Consider the following 18,455-nt stretch of genomic DNA (forward strand, 5'->3'; position numbering starts at 1 on the left):
CAGCCTTGGTCTTGCAGATGCATTGTTGGAGAAGACTTTTCAGGTCAAATCGCTGACTCGCGAGTGACGCTGCCCGCATTCCTGAAGGCCCCCTCGCCCTGCATTGGAGGCACATGGCTGATGTCCGTCTTGAACATTCCTCGGAGACTTGCGACTGATGATGTCATTTTCGCGCATGGCGCAGATGAGCATTTGATTTCTCAGGATTCGGGGGACAACTTGACTTGACATCTTGGCCACGATCGTCTCCAGCCGCCTTGCCCAGACTTTGTTGAAGTCTTGACCGACACGCGCCCAGATTGCCGAGAATGCCAATTTCGCGACCGAACCTTATATTCAAAATCAATATGGAGACGTAGCAAGGTGATCGCCCTTGGCATAAAAAGCAAGCTTTTTTTGGATATAAGTTAATTGGAGAAAGCAGAACAGATTGCGAGTTGCAATATGTGTTTGGATCAATTGTGGCGCATGATGAGTTCAGAGCCAGCGGCAATCGGGAAACCGCTTGTCGAGAGGATATTCCAGAGAGCCGAATGTGATATTCGCAGTAGTAGGTTTTCATATGAACATCATCTCAGGGCTGTGTGACATTGCTAAAGTGAGGGCAACCACCAACCAGTTTGTCCATCTCTATAACTCGTGCTCCTCCACAGGCCTGACCAATCAAGCCGTTCCACGGTGACACGGAGAGGAATCAAATCCTTCATTTGACGCTAATGCAGGGGAAATAGCACTTCAAACTTTGCCAGCCAGACTACGGCCGGTGCCTAGTCCTACTTCTAGTGCCGAGTTATCCTAGATTTTGGTCGTTTGACGATCATGTAGCGTAATCCGAGGAGATTGAGTCGTGGACTAAACCACGACATCCAAAAAGCCAAACCAAAAGTGTTCTCTGAGGCCACTGGTATCACCATGGAAATGCCCTTATCTTTTTTTTTTTTTTTTTTTTTTTTTTCATCAGATCATCTGTGTGTCAACCGCTGTGCGACCGATGGCAAATCTCACCCACCAAAGGAAAGATTGGGTGGACTCAGGGGCTGTTTGGTCACACACAGGAACTCTGGTCAACGGTATTGATTGGCTGACTCGGTCCATCAGCGGGGCAATAGTCCTCCGAAACAAGGAAAGCTTCCAGGGCCAGGAAGGTTCTTGGGCTCTGAGAAGCACCCGAAATGGGGCCCAGGTGGGGATCAACAGTAATTTGGGTCTGGATCACGGTCCTTGAGACCAATGAACGTGCGGGTTCTTCCTCTACCCCTGGCATATCCTCTCCATTAGCGAACGCTTGTCCATTGCATGATGATTGAGATCCTGTGAGTCCCGTCTGCGTAATGAGAAAAACGGCCGCTCTTCCCGGGTCTCAGCAGCATAGAGACGTGTACTCCAGTGATGTGCAATGGATCCACGGACACGGCCTGCCTGATGATGCGTCATGAGCAGCCATGCATCATTCGAGGGATGTTCACCTGATTCTAGGTGATTAATGAGAAAGAAGAAGAAAAATACATGGTATATGACTGCCTGATGGCATTCTCATAGGATAAGAAACCAGCGCAGCTCTTACTGTAATCCCCAAGCTCAGATGACTTGAACGATGTTTATTTAATAATGAGCACTAATATGGATTCCTCCTCTCCACATCGATTATTTCGAGGGAGGGCCGTGGTCTGCCGCGAGTCCGGCCAAATTCATCTGCCTGAGTGGTCTTCATCATTTGTGACTAGGCTCTGCCGTATCGGCAGGAACCAGGTTACTGGAATGGGCAATTTCTTTCTTTCCTTTTATTACTTTTTTTTTGATAGGATTTGTTTTATTTAGATTTTGCCCCCCTTTAGTCTCGACCTCACAAGGTCAGCTCCACTTCGACTGACCCGCCTTCCCCTGCTTCCCGCCCTCTCTCCTCTTCCTGCTCCAGTCTTTCCTTTTCATCTTTTCCCATCCCCCCTTCTCCTTCCCTCGCTGAATCTCACATCGTCATTCCTTTGGTGTGTGAGTGAATTTAAGCAGCGGTGCCATCTGGTCACACTTATTCCTCCCTTTCCTGCCCACACTCGTCAAATCGTGACACCCTCGCTTTCGAGCACTTCCACCCACAATGAAGTTCTCCGCTCTTGCCGGCCTGTCCCTCGTGGGCGCGGCCCTGGCTGCTGACCTGCCCACCATTGAGATTAAGGGCAAGAAGTTTTTCTACTCCAACAACGGCACCGAGTTCTTCATCCGCGGAGTGGCTTACCAAGCCGACTACTCAAGCTCCTCCTCAGGAGGCAACTCCAGCTCCAGCGTCAAATACGTGGACCCTCTCGCCAATCTGGAAACCTGCAAGCGTGACATTCCCTACTTGACTGCTCTTCGTACCAACGTTGTCCGCACCTACGCCGTCGACCCGGACGCTTCCCACGATGAGTGCATGTCCGCGCTGGCCGATGCGGGCATCTATGTCATCTCGGATCTGTCCTCCCCCTCCGAGTCGATCGTGTCCGACGACCCCAAGTGGGACGCCGATTTGTTCACCCGCTACTCCAAGGTCATTGATGCCTTTGCCAAGTATGACAACGTGATTGGTTTCTTTGCCGGTAACGAAGTCGCCAATGAGGTCAACAACACCGCTTCCATGGCATATGTCAAGGCCGCTGTCCGCGACATGAAGACCTACATCAAGCAGAAGAACTACCGCCAATCGCTCGCCATCGGTTACGCTACCGATGACGACGCAACCGTCCGTGAGCAGATCACCAACTACTTGGTCTGCGACACCAGCGATGATTCCATCGACTTCTTCGGTTACAACATCTACGAGTGGTGCGGTGACTCCAGCTACTCCACCTCTGGCTACAAGGACCGTACCGAGGAATTCAAAGACTACCCCGTTCCCGCTTTCTTCTCCGAGTACGGCTGCAACCAGCCTTCTCCCCGCAAATTCACCGATGTCCCCGTCCTTTACGGTCCTCAGATGAATGATGTCTGGTCTGGTGGTATTGTGTACATGTACTTCGAGACGGACAACCACTACGGTCTCGTCTCGGCTGATGGCGACAAGATCAAGACTCTTCAGGATTACTCTTACCTCTCCGGCCAGATGAAGTCGGCTACCCCTACCGGAGTCAACAGCGCCAAGTACGCCGTCACCACCACCGTTGGTCGTAGCTGCCCCACCGTTGATGCCACCTACTGGTTGGCTGCCAGCGATCTGCCTCCCTCGCCCAACGCCGATCTGTGCGAGTGCATGTACAACGAGCTTGAGTGCGTGCCCGTGGATGACATCTCCACCAAGCAGATGACCAACACGTTCAACTTCCTTGGTGGTATCAAGGGTGTCATGGACGGTGTTTCTCACAATGCGACCACTGGTAAGTACGGTGGTTACTCCATGTGCAACACCAAGCAGCGTCTCGGCTGGGCCATGAACCGCTACTACCAGAAGTTGAACAAGGCTTCCGATGCCTGTGGCTTCAACGGTGCAGCCACCGTGACCAGCACCACCAAGGCCTCCTCCTGCTCTGCTCAGTCCTCGGCTATGAGCGCCATTGGTACCGCTGGCCGAAACAACGCCAGCGGTGGTCTGGCCGCCTCTGGCACTGCCACCGGCACCTCTTCTACTTCCAAGGGCGCTGGCGCATCACTTTCGGAACCCCGTGCTGTCTTTGTTGGTTCATGGCAGACTGGTGCCTATGCCGTTGCCGCGGTTGCCTCTGGACTGTTCATGATCATGCTGTAAAGCTCCTATCGTGGTCGAGTTGGATTTGGAGGAGTGTGTTCTCCATTTGTTTTCTTTTTTTCTTCCTTGAAGGGGGTAGTGTGTCGTGTGATGGACCGACCACTGTCCTTTTTTCCCCCTTTCGTGTGTTATAGATTCAGCATTCCCACTTTTTTTTAGCGCACGTTTGCCTTGCTGTCAATGGACCCTCTTACCAATTGTACTTACTCAACATTGACCAAACATCTGTGACGGTTTCATCAATATTGCTCTGTAAATGTTTGTAAAAGGAATGCCAATAGGACGTGCGGCGAGAGTTGCTAGATGGTGATTAGCGTTATTTCGGAGTGTCCTCGCACAATATCACCAAGGATCTGTTGCTGCGTCCTCGAAGGCGCCGTTTTCGACACTTTATCACCATCGCGCATAGCGATAAAAGCGAGAGAGCCTGGCGCCGCGCGTTTCGCTTCGCCTTACTTCCGACTCTACAATAAGTTGTGTCCTCACACTCTCCATTTTCAGCTCTCAGTCGAGCTTACCTAATTCACCCGAGTCTATTTTTCCTCTTCCAATTTAATCTACCAACTTCTCACCCTCCTCACTGGACGCAAGACTGGAGAATTGAATTTCCCGAATCGCATGCCCCTTCCACATCAAGAGCATGATGAAGAAAAACGAAAACACGGCAAAGAATGCCATCATCCCGTATACCCAGCCCACGCCGACAGCCTCTACCCACGGATTAATATAAAAGCTAATCGTCAGCCGTACACGATGCGATACGCACCGATCACGATCCCCGCTTCGCCAGGGTACTTGGTAAAACATTCCACGACGTAATTCACCGTGACGGGCACGCTGGCGAGAGAACCAATAGTCACGATGAAGACGGCCAATGCAAGTACCGTGTAATGCAGGTGATACTGCAGCGCAGCTCCGAAGATGCCCAGCCCGATTGGGTTGAGGATGAGACTCGGTAACCAGAGAACGTGGAGACGGTATTCAGGTTTCCAGACGCCCTTGTTGAAACGACGTGCCAGGGCAAGTGGGACTCTGTCGTTCAGGGAGTGGCCGAGTAATTGGACGACGACGATGCCGATCCAGGGGAGAAGGTGAATGCGGCGTTTTGTTTCAAGGTGAAGCCGTATCCGCCGGCTGCGACGGGCTTTTGAAGCCAGACGGGGGTGAGCGCGTTGACGCCAACGTAGAAGCGAAGGAGATGAGGGTGAAGAGTCCCATGATGATGGTGACGGGGCAGATACCGATCAGGAAGGGCGTGATGCCGATTCTGGCCTCGTGTGTATGTTACTTTAGCTGGATGTTCTTTTCTTCCTTTTCTTTTCTGCTTTTCCCCTCTTGGTTTCGGGTGATTTCTTTGCCAGATTCGGGAGCTATGGAGCTTACCGTTTCTTTCCACGAGTCAGGCAGTACCACTCTGCGTCCAAAGAAGAAAGTCGCCAGTCGGTTTTTCGTGTGAAAGAGAGCGGGATCTGCGGATTTCTATCGAGATTCTCGCGGTCGAATCCCGTCTTCTCGAGGCACAGAAAGCAGCAAATCAAAGTGAATCCTAGTAGACCGACCGTCCACCAGAACTCGACTGGGAAAAAAGCACTCGCGGAATATGAAGCCTGAAAAAGGTTGGGCCTGCAATTGTCCCGAACAGGAAGGCCATGTGCAACGCAGTAAAAGCCCGTCCACGCTGATGCAAAAAGAACAAATCGGTGACCACGCGTGGCCCCAGGACAGTTGGTACAGCTCCGAAAAACCCGGTGAATAATCGAGAGATGATGAAGGGCACATATCCATCTGGATGGGTCATCACCGCGCCCCAGACCTGGCCGATCAATGTGAACAATGTGCACCAGAAGATGACCGAGCTGCGGCCGAAATGATGCGCAAGAGGCGCAAAGAAAAATGGTCCTCCAGCCATACCTGCCAGGGCAGCAGAATTCTGTCATGAGGGCCATTAGCACCTTTACCACTTGACTACTGTTAATACTCTGTGACACGCACGGACATACCGCGTAGGATTCTTGCAACTTTGTCTTATGGTACAGCTCCGCCTGGTCCTCCAGGTTCAATTGCGCAGACAGCGACGCGACCGCGCCCGAAAAAGAAGCCAAGCATAGGACTCCGAGAATGATATACTTTCGCCGCAGGGGCCAATTCTAGTAATCCAGCGATAGATCAGCCCCTCGTGTGGGTGAGCATGGTCGCGGCGCTTATTGCACCCACTTCATGCAAGCACCAGGATTACTTACCAGGGGGTCGCGCGGGTGATCACTCGGTCTCGGGATCAAGACAAGATGGGCATCTGGTAAGGCGGCCTCCGCCAGTGTACCCTCCATGTTGTGAGCCTCTTTGGCAGTTGCCATGGCGGTGTGGGAGAAGAAGAGTCGGTCGATCGCTATCTTGTTGGCTCCGGGTGAGATTCGAGGAGGGGAGAATCTCCTGAATCGTCGTTCGAGCGGGCTGTCTTCCTACGGGTCACAATTGCAATGGAATGCGATTGGGTAGCTTTGACAAGAGAGAGAGAGTCCGAATTGAACCAGCTTGTATATGCACAGAAGGTGCTTGTTTCTAGAAGACTACTAACCTAACTCAGGCCCACTCATGACAGATTTCCCCTTTCTGTCCCATTTTGAATGATGACGCGTCACCCGACTCGTGAAACGCGCACAGTCGAGAGAGGTCATGGAATGAAGGTTATTCTTATTGCAGATGTCACAAAGGGACCATTCAAAGACCCAACTGGGCATTGAGCGTCCTGTGAGAATTATACCTAGCAGATCGAGGCTAGATTCAGGGGCATCAATACCAGGATAAAATGGTGGAAGCTGGGAGGCGTGCGAGAATTTACAGCAGCTGCCGCGTGAAAAGCTCATCTGGGTCCGAATGACACGGACGACCTGGACGGGTCTGCCAGGACGTTACAGCGATAGTCTACTTATCGGTGAGAAGAGTCGAAGAGCCCTGATCTCTTGTGTTTATTTGCATTGAGTCAGAAATTAGAGCCACTGGTAAAGATTGATTACGAAGATCGTGGGGTTGGGCATGGACGAAAATTTAAAATAAAAAATAAAAAAATCAAGCGTTTGAATTGGAGTACTTCGGCGATGATCAAGTCACCGCCGAGGTAGCGGGAGAACCTGATAAGATCAGGTACAGCACAGTGGATAGAGGTTAATTCTGTGGATGTCAGGACCTGTGAATAGGCGAGATCTTCACAAGCCAGCGTTGAGTAATATACCTGCTCATCCATCCAGACTTACTTACCTGTTCAGGTACTACTGGTACATTCTTTCTTCCCTGGGTGTTTGTTGACTTCCTCCACGCTTACAGTCGAGTCGGGTGGCAATTACCGGCCGGCGGGTCGCTACATACTACTTACCTGTTGCCAGTACATTTGTAGAGATGAAAGCTCTTATAAGGGTTGTATTCACCCCGGGTAAGAAGAAGAAATAGAATGAAGCAACTGTCACACTTCCGACTTGCGACTTTGCTTTCTGTGGGTATTCTGGACCAGCTCGGTGAGACTAATCCTTCCAATTCGGCATCCTGGGTTTTCGCCGAGGCAAAGACATTACAAAATTGCGAGGATGGCACCGTAATCCAAGACAGGAATATTGTTCTGGAATCTTGTACACCTGAGTGTCTTTCCCATCTTTTTCCCGACATTTCTTACAATCTGATTGAATTTTTCCCCCTTTTAACATGGCTGATAGATCAGATCCCGGTTTCCAAAGGCCTTCGACACTAAATCTCCAATCAACGCCTGCGTCAGAAGGGGACGATGTGATAGACTCGAAGCCACAGCCGCAAAGTGGCTGCACTCTCCCCTTATGGCGCAAATCTCTCATCTTATTTGTGGTCAGCTGGATGACATTGGCTGTGACGTTTTCCAGCACATCATTGTTAACTGCCATTCCCGAGATTGCCACCGACTTTATGACTACGACCGAAAGGCTAAATATCGTCAACGCGGGTGTTTTGATCGCAATGGGGTTTTCGTCTTTCCTCTGGGGTCCGATTTCAGACATAATTGGCCGTCGCAATGCCTACAATGCCGCCACATTCGTGCTATGCGTGTGTTCGATAGGCGCTGCATTATCTGTCAACCTCCATATGTTCATTGCCATGCGCGTGCTTTGCGGTCTTACAGGAACCTTCTTCATGGTTGCCGGTCAGACGATCATCGCGGATATTTTTGAGCCAGTACGTATCGTTCGACTTTCGGCCAGTGATGCGGGATCTTAAGCAAGCTTGCTGATCGTGAGAAATTTTTCAAGACCGTGCGTGGAACAGCTGTAGGGGTCATGATGGCTGGTTCTGTGAGCGGCCCTGCAATTGGTAGGCATGGCTGGATCAGTTTCTTGATGTGTTTTGATTTTGATATTGACTCGTTCCTCCAGGACCATGTGTCGGTGGGGTGATTGTGACTTTTGCGCAGTGGCGGGTCATCTACTGGCTTCAGTTTGGTATGACTGCATTTGGACTCGTATTGTCCTTCATTTTCATTCCCGATATTGCAAAGCCTCGCCTGCTGCTTGTCGAGAAAGGGTCCTTCCACTTTTCCTCGTATCTTCATCTGATGAATCCCTTGCGGATTTTTCGTCCGTTTATCTATCCAAATGTCCTTCTTTGCGTGAGTTTGATAAAGACCCTACGTGACGTCGATGTTCTCTTGGCTGACACGCAACTGTCGCGGGCTTGCATTGTACAGCATCTTACATGCGGCTTGCTTGCAACATTCCAATACGCTCTGCTCACGTCTGCTCGCTTCATCTTCAATCCACACTTCCACTTGAGTACACCTCTTGTCAGTGGACTGTTCTATCTCTCTCCTGGAGTCGGATTCCTCCTTGGAAGTATCGTTGGGGGCAGGTTGTCAGATCGTGCCGTCAAGAAATGGATCCAAAAACGCAACGGCATACGACTTCCTCAGGATAGACTCAACAGTGGTCTGATCACCCTAATTGCTGTGCTTCCCATTTCCACTTTGATTTATGCCTGGTCATTACAACAAGAGGTGGGTGGTATGGCTGTGCCCATTCTCAGTGCTTTCACTGCCGGTGTGGGTTTGCTGGGCACGTTCAATGGACTCAACACCTATTCGGCTGGTAAGTGTCCTCGCGTTCGCCTGCAATTTTGTCTTGAAAACAAATAACTTAACAATCACTTTGTATACTTAGAGGTCATGCCAAATTTGCGATTTGAAGTGATCAGTGGCAAGTACGTGGTTCAATACGCTTTTGCGGCAGCTGCCTCGGCCTCGGTGGAGCCATCCATTGACTCGATCGGAGTTGGCTGGACCTTTACCATTTGTAAGCCCAAAACAGTCAACTTGGGAATCTAAGGCGACAGACAACTGATGGTTCTGCAGATGTCTTTCTCACCTTAGTTGGTGGATTCTGCGTGTTAGCCATCACGCAATGGGGCGCTGGAATGCAGCGTTGGGTGGAAACGAGATTCGATATTGATGCGAAGCCCTCGCCTGTCAAGGAGGCTGTGACGTTGGACGTGTAGCAGCCCAGCATCAGACACTTTAGTTACATATATACACAAAAGCTGTAATGTTTGGAACATAGAAATATAGACCATTTACAAGACCACCAAGCCTGCGCTGTTGATCGGAATCCCAGATTATCAAGAACATCTCATCGGAAAGATCCTTTTCAACCAATGAAAGAACAATGAAAGATTCCGGTCAGTCATCTTTTATTCCTTGAATTAATTTTGGCTTGAATATACAGCAGCCTTTCTTCGCTTGCGATTTTTCCCTCCAGTATGTCGATGACGTTCCTGCAAATCTCGAATCACTGATTGGCCGAGACATGTGCCGTCTCGGCCTCGGTCACCGAGCTCGGCGAAAGCGGCCGAAATTCAACAATCTGGTGTCCTGCAACACATATTCTCAACCTCACAATCAGCTCATACATGTCGAAAGAAACGGCAGCAAAATTGCAATATGACACGATCTGCAGGGCTCAAAAGAACATCGAATTGTGCCGATGTGGATGGAGAAGATTCTCCTCGACAGAGAAAGAAATTTATTGCGTGTGTGAGCCCTGCTGGACATGAGATCCGCATGCTTTTCGCCCCGCGACTGAAATAGAAGCCTAACTTGATGAAATCGATAGATGTCAGCGCTGCCACACGCATAAAATCAAGTGCTCGGGAGACCAACCTTGTAGTAAGTGTCGCGCTGTCGGGTGTGCAGACGAGTGCGCATATGCTTCGCGGGATCGCCAGGTCAGGTCAGAGTAAGCGAGAAGTAAGTCGCATTCCTGAATGGTTCGCGAGGGCAAAGCTCTTTTCCACCGCACTGAAATGCTCTTTCCAGGCAGGAGGGAAACCCTTCAGGAAAGATTGCTTACTAGCAGAAACAAAAATTAGCTTTCTGGAACAGCTTTTGGAGGAGAATCGACGATTCAAGGAACAGTCAGTCTCCTCGGCTGGCATCGCCGAGACAGGCGGCCCACCACCAGTAGAAGGGTATGACTTTATGTGATCTCGTCCACGAGGTCAGCAACATCAAGGTTGATATTTTGAATGTGGTCTTGGTCTAATACTGCGATAGAACTGTATCTCTGCCGACACCTGCTAGTGAGGCGCCCGATTCAACCAGTCATCGGAACCCTCTCATCGGCGACCGGGCTTGGTTTCATCGTTATGATTCATCCTCACCTCCAATTTACATTGGTGAAGCGGCATGTTCCGCATTTGCGACTCGCTTCCGTCGATTTCTCACAGGTAATAACACGGCACCGCATATCACACGTACACAGTGGGAGCGCGAAGAGGTCATCGCAGCAGCAGCCAGTGATGCTAGCGTGCAGTGGCCAAGCTTGCACCATGCGCGGCTGCTCGTTCGTATCGCCATCAACCAGATCGGACATCTGTATCACCTCATGATGAGGAAAACAACCTTGGACCAGCTAGAACATATCTACCAAAGTGAGAACTTCGATTCAGTGGTCGAAAAGTGCAAGTTCTTCGCGCTCTTTGCCTTTGGTCAAGCGTACTCGGTTCGATCTGACCCTACTGCTGGGCCTCGCGTTCCCGGTACCGGCTACTTTGCGCAAGCCATGAGCTTGGTGAATATCCTGCCGGAGCGAACAAGCCTCACTCACCTTGAGACGTTGCTGTTGCTGGTCAGTGAGACAAGATGAATACCACCGAGAAAGTGGTTTGCTGACAAGATCAGTCGCTCTATTCTTATTACCTCAACCGGCGACATTCAGCCTACGTGCTGATTGGAAATGCCATGCGGGTCAGCCTCACAATCGGCATGAATCACAACGTCCCAGAATCTCAAATCATGGATCCCATCGAACGTCAGCACCGTATAGAACTATGGTGGACAATCTACATCTTCGATCGCATGTGGGGCTCTAAGATGGGCCTTCCTATGCAAATCCTGGATGAAGATATCCACGTCGATCTCCCTTCCATGGTCACGCCCAGCTGGCGTCATAAGGAAGAGCTCTCTGATCCAGACTACATGAAAGCGAACATCAAACTCGCGCGCATTGTGGGCGAAACAATCACTCGATTATACAGCAGACGCAAATATGAAGAGTCCTTTCTCCAGCGTGTGCAAAAGCTTCTCAAATCGCTCAAGGATTGGGTCGATACCTTGCCTGAGAGTCTGCGGCTCAACATGGAGGATCTTGAATCCAGTAAAAAGCCAGTGGTCTCATTGCACATGGCATTCAATCAATGTGTCATTTTGACGACAAGACCCACGCTGTTGCATCTGCTCATCACTTTGCGGAAAAATAATGGCACCCGGCCTTTAGGCGACAATTTTAGAGATTTGGTCTCGCAGCCAGTGCTGACTCTCAGTGAAGCCTGCATCCACGCCGCACGACACTCGCATTCGATGATACTCACGCGGTGGATCAACGGAACCTGCCCGTCCTTTGGCTACTTCCATGCGCACTATCTCTTTTCTTCTGCCTTGATTCTTGCCATGTCGAGTTTTGTACCAATTGGGAATCCCAAGGACATTTCAGGTTTCGATTCAGCTCTGGATGTGCTCCGATCAATGTCGGAGAATGGCAATCTTGCCGCTGCAGAATTTTACAATAATTTGACGCAAGTGAAGCTATGCCTGGATGAATACAAGGCGGCAACCCAGTCTCAAAAAACAGGCCACGGGTCTGACATTTCACCCGACGCTGCCTCTGCACATCCTCAAGAAACGACAGCCTCGAGTCGAAATACAGCACTGGGACTGGCGACGCAATCGACTCCATCAACAAACTTACCGAGGCCCTTCTTTGACGTTTCGGCAGAGTCCGCTGTTCCCACGAACTATGACTCCGTATCCGACCAATCTCATCAAGGCTTCGACTCGTATTGCTGGTCGGGCAGCGACAACACCACTGGCTACACAACGCAGATGGCGTTTTTGGAGCCAACCATGCAGGATTTCTTGGCTCAATCAGACATTGATTTGGGCTCGCTACATCCGGTGGATACATTTCTTAGCGATGCGGAAAATCTATATACCTCTCATGGTCTATAGGGCGCTGTGCCGTTTCTCAATATTATTTGACTACCAGTGCGTTTTCTTTGATGAGAAAGGTTTGCTGCTGAGGTCCGCGAAGAGTGGAAAAGCGTTTTGTTGCATCTCTGCTCCAGTTCATATACCTAGTTTACCCTGGAAGATTTAGCAGTGCCAGGAGTCTCGAAGTTATAGGGTTAGCCGTTTATCTAATTGTCAGTACTCGAAGGTAATAAGTAGACTCCCTCGTGGTGGGTGTCAGTAAGAGTGCAGTTACACATATTGCAGGAATGGCTTTCAAGAGTATCGGTCAGCTAATACATAGTGGAAAGAGTCAGGGTTAGCAAAGTTTTCCCGCCACCCAAGCTCTTGATTCGATCACAGCGAAGGGCAGATAGAATGACCCGCAGAGACTGGATTGAGATTTGAATACAAGAGCCAGGGACCTAGCGAAGTATTCGCCAAATGCTAAATTGGGGCAACTGGCCCCGCGAAGACGCCTCCTCAAAGCTCACAAAAGCGAAGGTCGGTCCTTTGGACCCCATTCTGGGTAGCAGAAAGACAAATCTACGCGGAACAGGCGTTAACTGACCGCGGCAAAGTATCGTTAACATGTTTTCAGGTCTTGGGGAAGAATTCTTTGCCATGTCGTGACAAGATTCCCATGCAAACAAGCAATGCTTTCTTGGAACGGGGATCTTTGTCAGACATGGCATGAAGCCACCTGAGAGCTTTTTCAACGTAATTGACCAGATAAGCTGCCTCCAGTGTTTGTGGTTGCGTGCGATAAAAGAGCTGCGTGAGGATGACGGTCACGGATTGCATGAAATAGTGAAGAACACACCACCACGGGGAGACCTCAAAAAGCCAGGTCGTACTTGGTTCGTCAGGGAGCATGTCCCACATTTCACATGCCATCCGTACACAGACGGCTGCCATCGTATCACAAAAGGTGCCACCTGCCCGGGCATGAGCGCTTGAGGGTTGATAAGCCAGCTGGCTTAAACAGGGCTGAGTGATGACGATCTTGGTATTGTAGAAGCGGAACCCAATGTCCGCGCGTTGGCGTACAAATGGGTCGCTATCAATCCCGCTTAGCTTCGAGATCTGGAATTCTGCTGGCAGGCGAGATAACCAGGCGTCAGCATTCGCGTTGAGGTTGGATATCACAACTTCAATCTATATCCAAGATTTGCTGGTCGCACCAGGGGCATACAGTGTCTGAACAGCGTCCCTCGTGAGACGATCGAGGTCCAGTCCGTACAGAAAAGCCAAGGAAGTGTTGGGCGTGATAGTCCCTATCAAATCTGCCATCACTTTCTCGGCTTTCTTTCCTTTTCTAGAATAATCTCTTGCGGGAACATGCGGGTTTGGTGAGCTTTCTTCTGTCCCACTGTTGGGAGTCTCGTCGCTGCCTGGGCTCAGAAGAGAGGTCACCAACGCGGTCCGGACGGTCATGTCATCTACAATCTCAATGATGCTCGTCACATCGAAATCCTCCTCGATGAATGGGATCGGCAATGGTGTTGTACAGAAAGCAGTCCGTATGGGGTGGGCGACCCACTCGCACGCAAAGCCCTGCGTCAAGCGTAGAGAGCGCCCACCACACTCTATATCTGGTCTCTTTCGAGATCAGCGGGACACTTCGTGTCTCACTGCGAAGATTCAACCCCATTGCAATCGCCGATCTGATTGCAATTCCGTTTATCCGCCAAGATCTGTTGCAGATGACCAGTCGTACCGATTAGAAACTGCTTAAACAAATTGTTCCGGTAATAAATTATTTTCTTTGACTTACCGGTTCACTTGGCCAGTGCAGAAGAGATAGAAAGCGATCAAACCTTCAACTTGCACTTGCTGAAGGCTAACGTGATCAAGAAGTGAAACACTGCCCATACCCAAACGCCAACCTCTAGCGAAAGTACGAGAGATGGTTGTCACCGTCAACTTTGAAGCCATCATCGACAAGTGGCGCATATGCCGCAGCGATGGCAAATACAAGATTCAGCACTGCGATCCATCGCTTCCCGGGTCGCACATTTGCGTCACTATAGAAGGATTGATATTGCGTCAAAAAGACCCCTTGCCGATGATTGGAAATGTCGGATGCACTGTGTCGGAAGTAGAGATCCACGAAGTGGTCAGCAATGTGTGAAGGCGGTCGCTTAGAGAGCTCTGCCCGGTCAAGACTGAGAATTTCAATGCCATCCTCGAAGTAGCTCAAGGATGAAATTGAGACAGTCTCTTGGTCCGCGTCATCGCCAGCGCCAGGTATTGATTTTCCATTGTCGAGATGTCGCTTGAGTTTGTACAGCCACGCCAGTTCCGAGTGCGCACCAACAAATCAGTTGCGCGAACTTTCTCGTCGCGGTTGAAATCCTCTTCTGTACAGTTTGTAATGCTGGTTGCAAAGTTTGATGTTTCGCCTTCGGAAAAAGGTTTTGGGCGGCTCTACACCATCGTGATTAGATTCAGCGTATCCCGCAATCCTAGTTACAGGTAACCGTAGGGTGAAAACCGCAGAGAAAAGACTAGGTACGGTTAGATCTTACCATTCCCGATTGACGCCCGATAGCGTGATCCACGTGTTGAACCAAGACTGGCTCAAGTCTTGGATATAATTCTCGCACTAAGGTCTCGTACACGTTGAGTTGGGCGGTCAGCTCATCCAGTTGCCTAGACAATCCACGTGAGTCTCAATTCGCGTGAGAAAGAGCGTCGCTAGTTCACCTACTTGAGCATTTTCTCACGCTTCCGGTCCCCATATGAACAAGTCATGCCCGACTCCTGGCATCTGTGGCATGATGGTCGATGGCCACTGCATTTGGCTTTCTGGTCACGGCAAGCCTCGCATGCACGGCTCACGCGGCCACCGGTAGAATAAGCGACAGGGCGTGTCGCTCGTGGAATAGGGACTTTTGGATTTCGGGAGCCCTGGCCGAGGTCAGAAGCAAACTCTGAAGAATCCCGGCGACCAGCCAATAGCTCCGAAGTATGTGGTGATAGTCCAGATGGCACGATACTGGATGCAAACCGGTACGTTGATTCGATCTGCTCATTAGTCGTCGGCTCATCTGGCAGGATGTTTGGTGCATAGGGAAAGCCGGTTTGGTGATAGTCACTCATTTCTCAGTGGGCCTTGCGTCGTGAAAATGACAACTTGGGTGAAAAGCCATGCCCAAGCTAGGGAGTCTATGTTTGTGACAAGTGACTCGAAGATAAACCCTAGCGGGGCTTGGAGCAAGGATCGTATCTTTCAAAAAAATTTCCGCCTAACTGGAACAGCCAGCATGCGCCACAGCACGAAGCACCAATTCTTTATTGTTTGCACTAAGTGCTCAACAAGACTACCGTCAAGGACTGTGGGGGTCGGGCAGCCGTCAGCCGCTGTGGTATGCTGGATGTGACTGCCGTGTAGATTCGCCACTCGGATTGCGGGCCGCTTGAACCCATCGGTAGTCGCATCCAGGGCACTCTCTGGGGAGTTTTGCATCAACGCAATTGGCTGGAATTGACTGGCCGTAAAATTTTCCTGTGCACAGAAATAAGGCTCAAGAAGGACAGGATGTCACCGAAGTCTGGACCATGTGTTCTGTTTGGTCTCGAACCAAAATTTGGCAAGGAGGTACTATTCCGCATAGTATATAGCTCCGGGCTTACAGATACAGGGGATCCGAGTTTGTGGTACCGGCAATTGCTTCGGATTACAACACGGATAATAGAACTATGGTTTTTTCTGCTCTGGGATGGGAAACTTTGGCGTGGGTTTCCATTTATCGCGAAAGTGGGCGCATGCTCACGAGGTAATTGTCCTTGACTCCATGGAAAGGGGAGACATGATTCTCATCGTTGATCGCCCTGTATAGTCCTGCGGTGTGACGACTTTGGCCGCGCGAATTGGGTCGTAAAAATTGGGCTCTTGGCTTTGCATTGCGCATGGATATTGCGAGACAATTTCGAAGCTGATAGAGCCACAGCAGGTCTCCACCGGCAAGCCGATATGGGACTTGTCGGAAGCGATGAAAAGCAGACTCGTTTTCTTTGGAAAGCAATTGGTCTATTTGAAACATTTCGATAGCTCGAAGCTGGCGTTACCAGACGGAACGCCTTGGCACAGTGTGATTTTGTACTCGTAAAAGGGAGCGACCAGGTGCTGAACTTATTAGCAGTCAATTTCGCACTCCTTTTTCTCGAGCGTCAGAATGGTGGCACTTTTTTTTTGTTTTCTTTCCCGTTGAGATGCTTTCTTGCCAACATTGATCCCAAGTTGACTGGCTTGGTTGAACCGGTCCACACTGCAAGGCCTCTTCGAGGAGGAGTCAGTCTCAGCCTCGGGAAATGATCGGAGCTTGTCGGGCTTTGGTTCAGTGCAGGCCCCTGTTTTGGCCAACTTGGATGCCTCAAATGTGAATAACGCAAAGCGTCTTTCCGGATGTTGACCAGGTGTGAAACTGATGTTGCACTAAGTTCGCACAGTAAACTGCGTCTTTCTCTTCCAGCAACAATCAGTTTACAGTTGTTGACCCCTTTCGCATGGTGCACATTCCAGCCACTCAAGGCGAAGATGACAAAATCTCGACTCGGCACGTTTCTGGCCACTGGCACGATATGATCAACGCGCAGAGGAAAATGTGGTGCAATGATATTGCCATCAACTGAGGCCAAATATGGCATTTCACACATCACAGGCGTTTCCCAATGATTGCAAAATTGCTAACATCTTGATCTGACAGGTTTTTGACCCCCCCGTTTCATCAGACACTACGATCAATCAATCGCAGCCCGGCAGAGACGTCCTGATTCCGCGAAGGAAAAAGCTCGAGCCCTTAACGCGAGAATCAGTTGTGACTTCAATGACTGCTCTTCGTCGCGGCGTTTTCGGTATACCAAATGGTGAAAAGCGCAACGTGTCATCAAAGCGCTCGGGTCAATTCTGGGATGAGAGAAAGCTCTTCGTATGAGTTGAGATTTTCTGCGAGAATAGGAGCCTAGGAGTTGAGCCTTCCCAAACGATTCAGCGACATACAACCTCCAAACGCCTTTGGCCATTGAGGATCTGGGATAATGTCCCCCGTGATATGCGGAAAAGCCCCATTGCTCGATATACAGGGATTTGAGATGGAATTAGAACAGTCCTGGATTATTTGCACGCGAAAAAATGATCAGCTCTGTATTCAGTGAACATCTTGGGGGAGAGGTCTGCCTTTCACCCTCATCACTCCGCAAGTCAAGAACTCAAGCTGCTGCCATCAATTTTCACCCCCTGATGGCAAATGTCTGAAATGACAATATAGCCGTGATAAAGCTGCTGGGCTATACTGCCTATTTCAGTCTCGGTGGTTCTTGTTGAGGGGCATCAAACGTGAAGTCTCACCAGTCAGGTTGACATACCACAGACGGACGCGCCTGATCTTCAGAGAATTTGTCCTCTTACTGATTCAGATCTCCCACTGTCTTGCACACATGGCTACTTTTGCGGGGGCTCATCACGGCACCATCGACTTGATTTGATCCATCGCAATCAATATGGCTCTCTTGTTTGAAGTGGTGGAGCATCGCCTAGACTGCAGATCCACCCCTGCTGAAGTGAATCTTTGGCCTCAGGGAATCAAACAGTTTTCACGCTGAGTGGGCAAGTAAAATTCAACAAGAACTCGACCACTGTGATCGAAACTTTCAAGCATATTATCTGCACTCAATTTAGATCCAGAGCTTTGCAATTTGATTCGAAAGGGTGAAACACTGATTGTCGTCGACAGATGCAGTGAGAGGAGAGAAGTCCTGGCGTTGCGGCCGGACTATATTTCCGGTTGGACAAGCAGGGCTAGTCGGCAGTCGAACAATTTGCCCTAACCTGAGGCTCCGGTCATACCTTCGAACCCATGTTCACTGTTCCAATCAACGAGTCAGGAGCTGTTGAAATGAGAGCCTTGAGACAGCGATCCGAATCAGTTCGCTTCGGAATATACCAAAACTTTCAACAAAGAGTCATGAGCATCTTCACTTCTTTCAACCAAGGATGCGCCATGTGCCACCAACACAGCGATGTATCCCGTCACGAATGTTCCATTGCAGCGAACGGAAGTCGATTGAAAGTCGCAATAAATCTACCACTTACCTACCTACACAGCTTGGAGGGCGCGGTAACGCAAGCGAACATGGCCCTCGCATCGTTGAGGCTGATTTGAGAATTGCCGAGTGTCATATTGGATCCATGATGGACAGCAAAGAACCAAGACGACCCGCAAT

The 18,455-nt window shown here is 50.1% G+C and overlaps 5 protein-coding genes across 5 annotated transcripts; 3 read left to right on the forward strand and 2 right to left on the reverse strand.

Annotated features, from left to right (window-relative positions):
- Positions 1 to 2,095: 2,095 nt before the first annotated feature.
- On the forward strand, positions 2,096 to 3,715 carry POX_d05832 (1,3-beta-glucanosyltransferase gel4; the record flags this gene model as incomplete). Its single annotated transcript, XM_050114668.1, has 1 exon — positions 2,096 to 3,715. One exon carries the CDS (start codon positions 2,096 to 2,098, stop codon positions 3,713 to 3,715), a length of 1,620 nt encoding a protein of 539 aa, XP_049969619.1.
- A 552-nt stretch (positions 3,716 to 4,267) lies between these two features.
- Positions 4,268 to 6,069, reverse strand: POX_d05833 (uncharacterized protein; the record flags this gene model as incomplete). Its single annotated transcript, XM_050114669.1, has 7 exons — positions 4,268 to 4,425; positions 4,482 to 4,849; positions 4,899 to 4,982; positions 5,099 to 5,338; positions 5,410 to 5,645; positions 5,716 to 5,862; positions 5,956 to 6,069. The coding sequence occupies 7 exons, from the start codon at positions 6,067 to 6,069 to the stop codon at positions 4,268 to 4,270; spliced, it is 1,347 nt and encodes a 448-aa protein (XP_049969620.1).
- A 1,339-nt stretch (positions 6,070 to 7,408) lies between these two features.
- POX_d05834 (uncharacterized protein) lies at positions 7,409 to 9,220 on the forward strand (the record flags this gene model as incomplete). The annotated part of the gene is made up of 5 exons (XM_050114670.1): positions 7,409 to 7,909; positions 7,972 to 8,044; positions 8,107 to 8,814; positions 8,887 to 9,018; positions 9,078 to 9,220. The coding sequence occupies 5 exons, from the start codon at positions 7,409 to 7,411 to the stop codon at positions 9,218 to 9,220; spliced, it is 1,557 nt and encodes a 518-aa protein (XP_049969621.1).
- A 442-nt stretch (positions 9,221 to 9,662) lies between these two features.
- Positions 9,663 to 12,227, forward strand: POX_d05835 (uncharacterized protein; the record flags this gene model as incomplete). Its single annotated transcript, XM_050114671.1, has 5 exons — positions 9,663 to 9,751; positions 9,835 to 9,901; positions 10,038 to 10,189; positions 10,275 to 10,848; positions 10,902 to 12,227. The coding sequence occupies 5 exons, from the start codon at positions 9,663 to 9,665 to the stop codon at positions 12,225 to 12,227; spliced, it is 2,208 nt and encodes a 735-aa protein (XP_049969622.1).
- A 597-nt stretch (positions 12,228 to 12,824) lies between these two features.
- POX_d05836 (uncharacterized protein) lies at positions 12,825 to 15,332 on the reverse strand (the record flags this gene model as incomplete). Its single annotated transcript, XM_050114672.1, has 7 exons — positions 12,825 to 13,385; positions 13,434 to 13,827; positions 14,005 to 14,070; positions 14,132 to 14,505; positions 14,544 to 14,657; positions 14,759 to 14,882; positions 14,941 to 15,332. The coding sequence occupies 7 exons, from the start codon at positions 15,330 to 15,332 to the stop codon at positions 12,825 to 12,827; spliced, it is 2,025 nt and encodes a 674-aa protein (XP_049969623.1).
- Positions 15,333 to 18,455: the final 3,123 nt, after the last annotated feature.

Source organism: Penicillium oxalicum, chromosome IV (assembly GCF_001723175.1).
Source record: "Penicillium oxalicum strain HP7-1 chromosome IV, whole genome shotgun sequence".
Classification (NCBI taxonomy): Eukaryota; Fungi; Ascomycota; class Eurotiomycetes; order Eurotiales; family Aspergillaceae; genus Penicillium; species Penicillium oxalicum.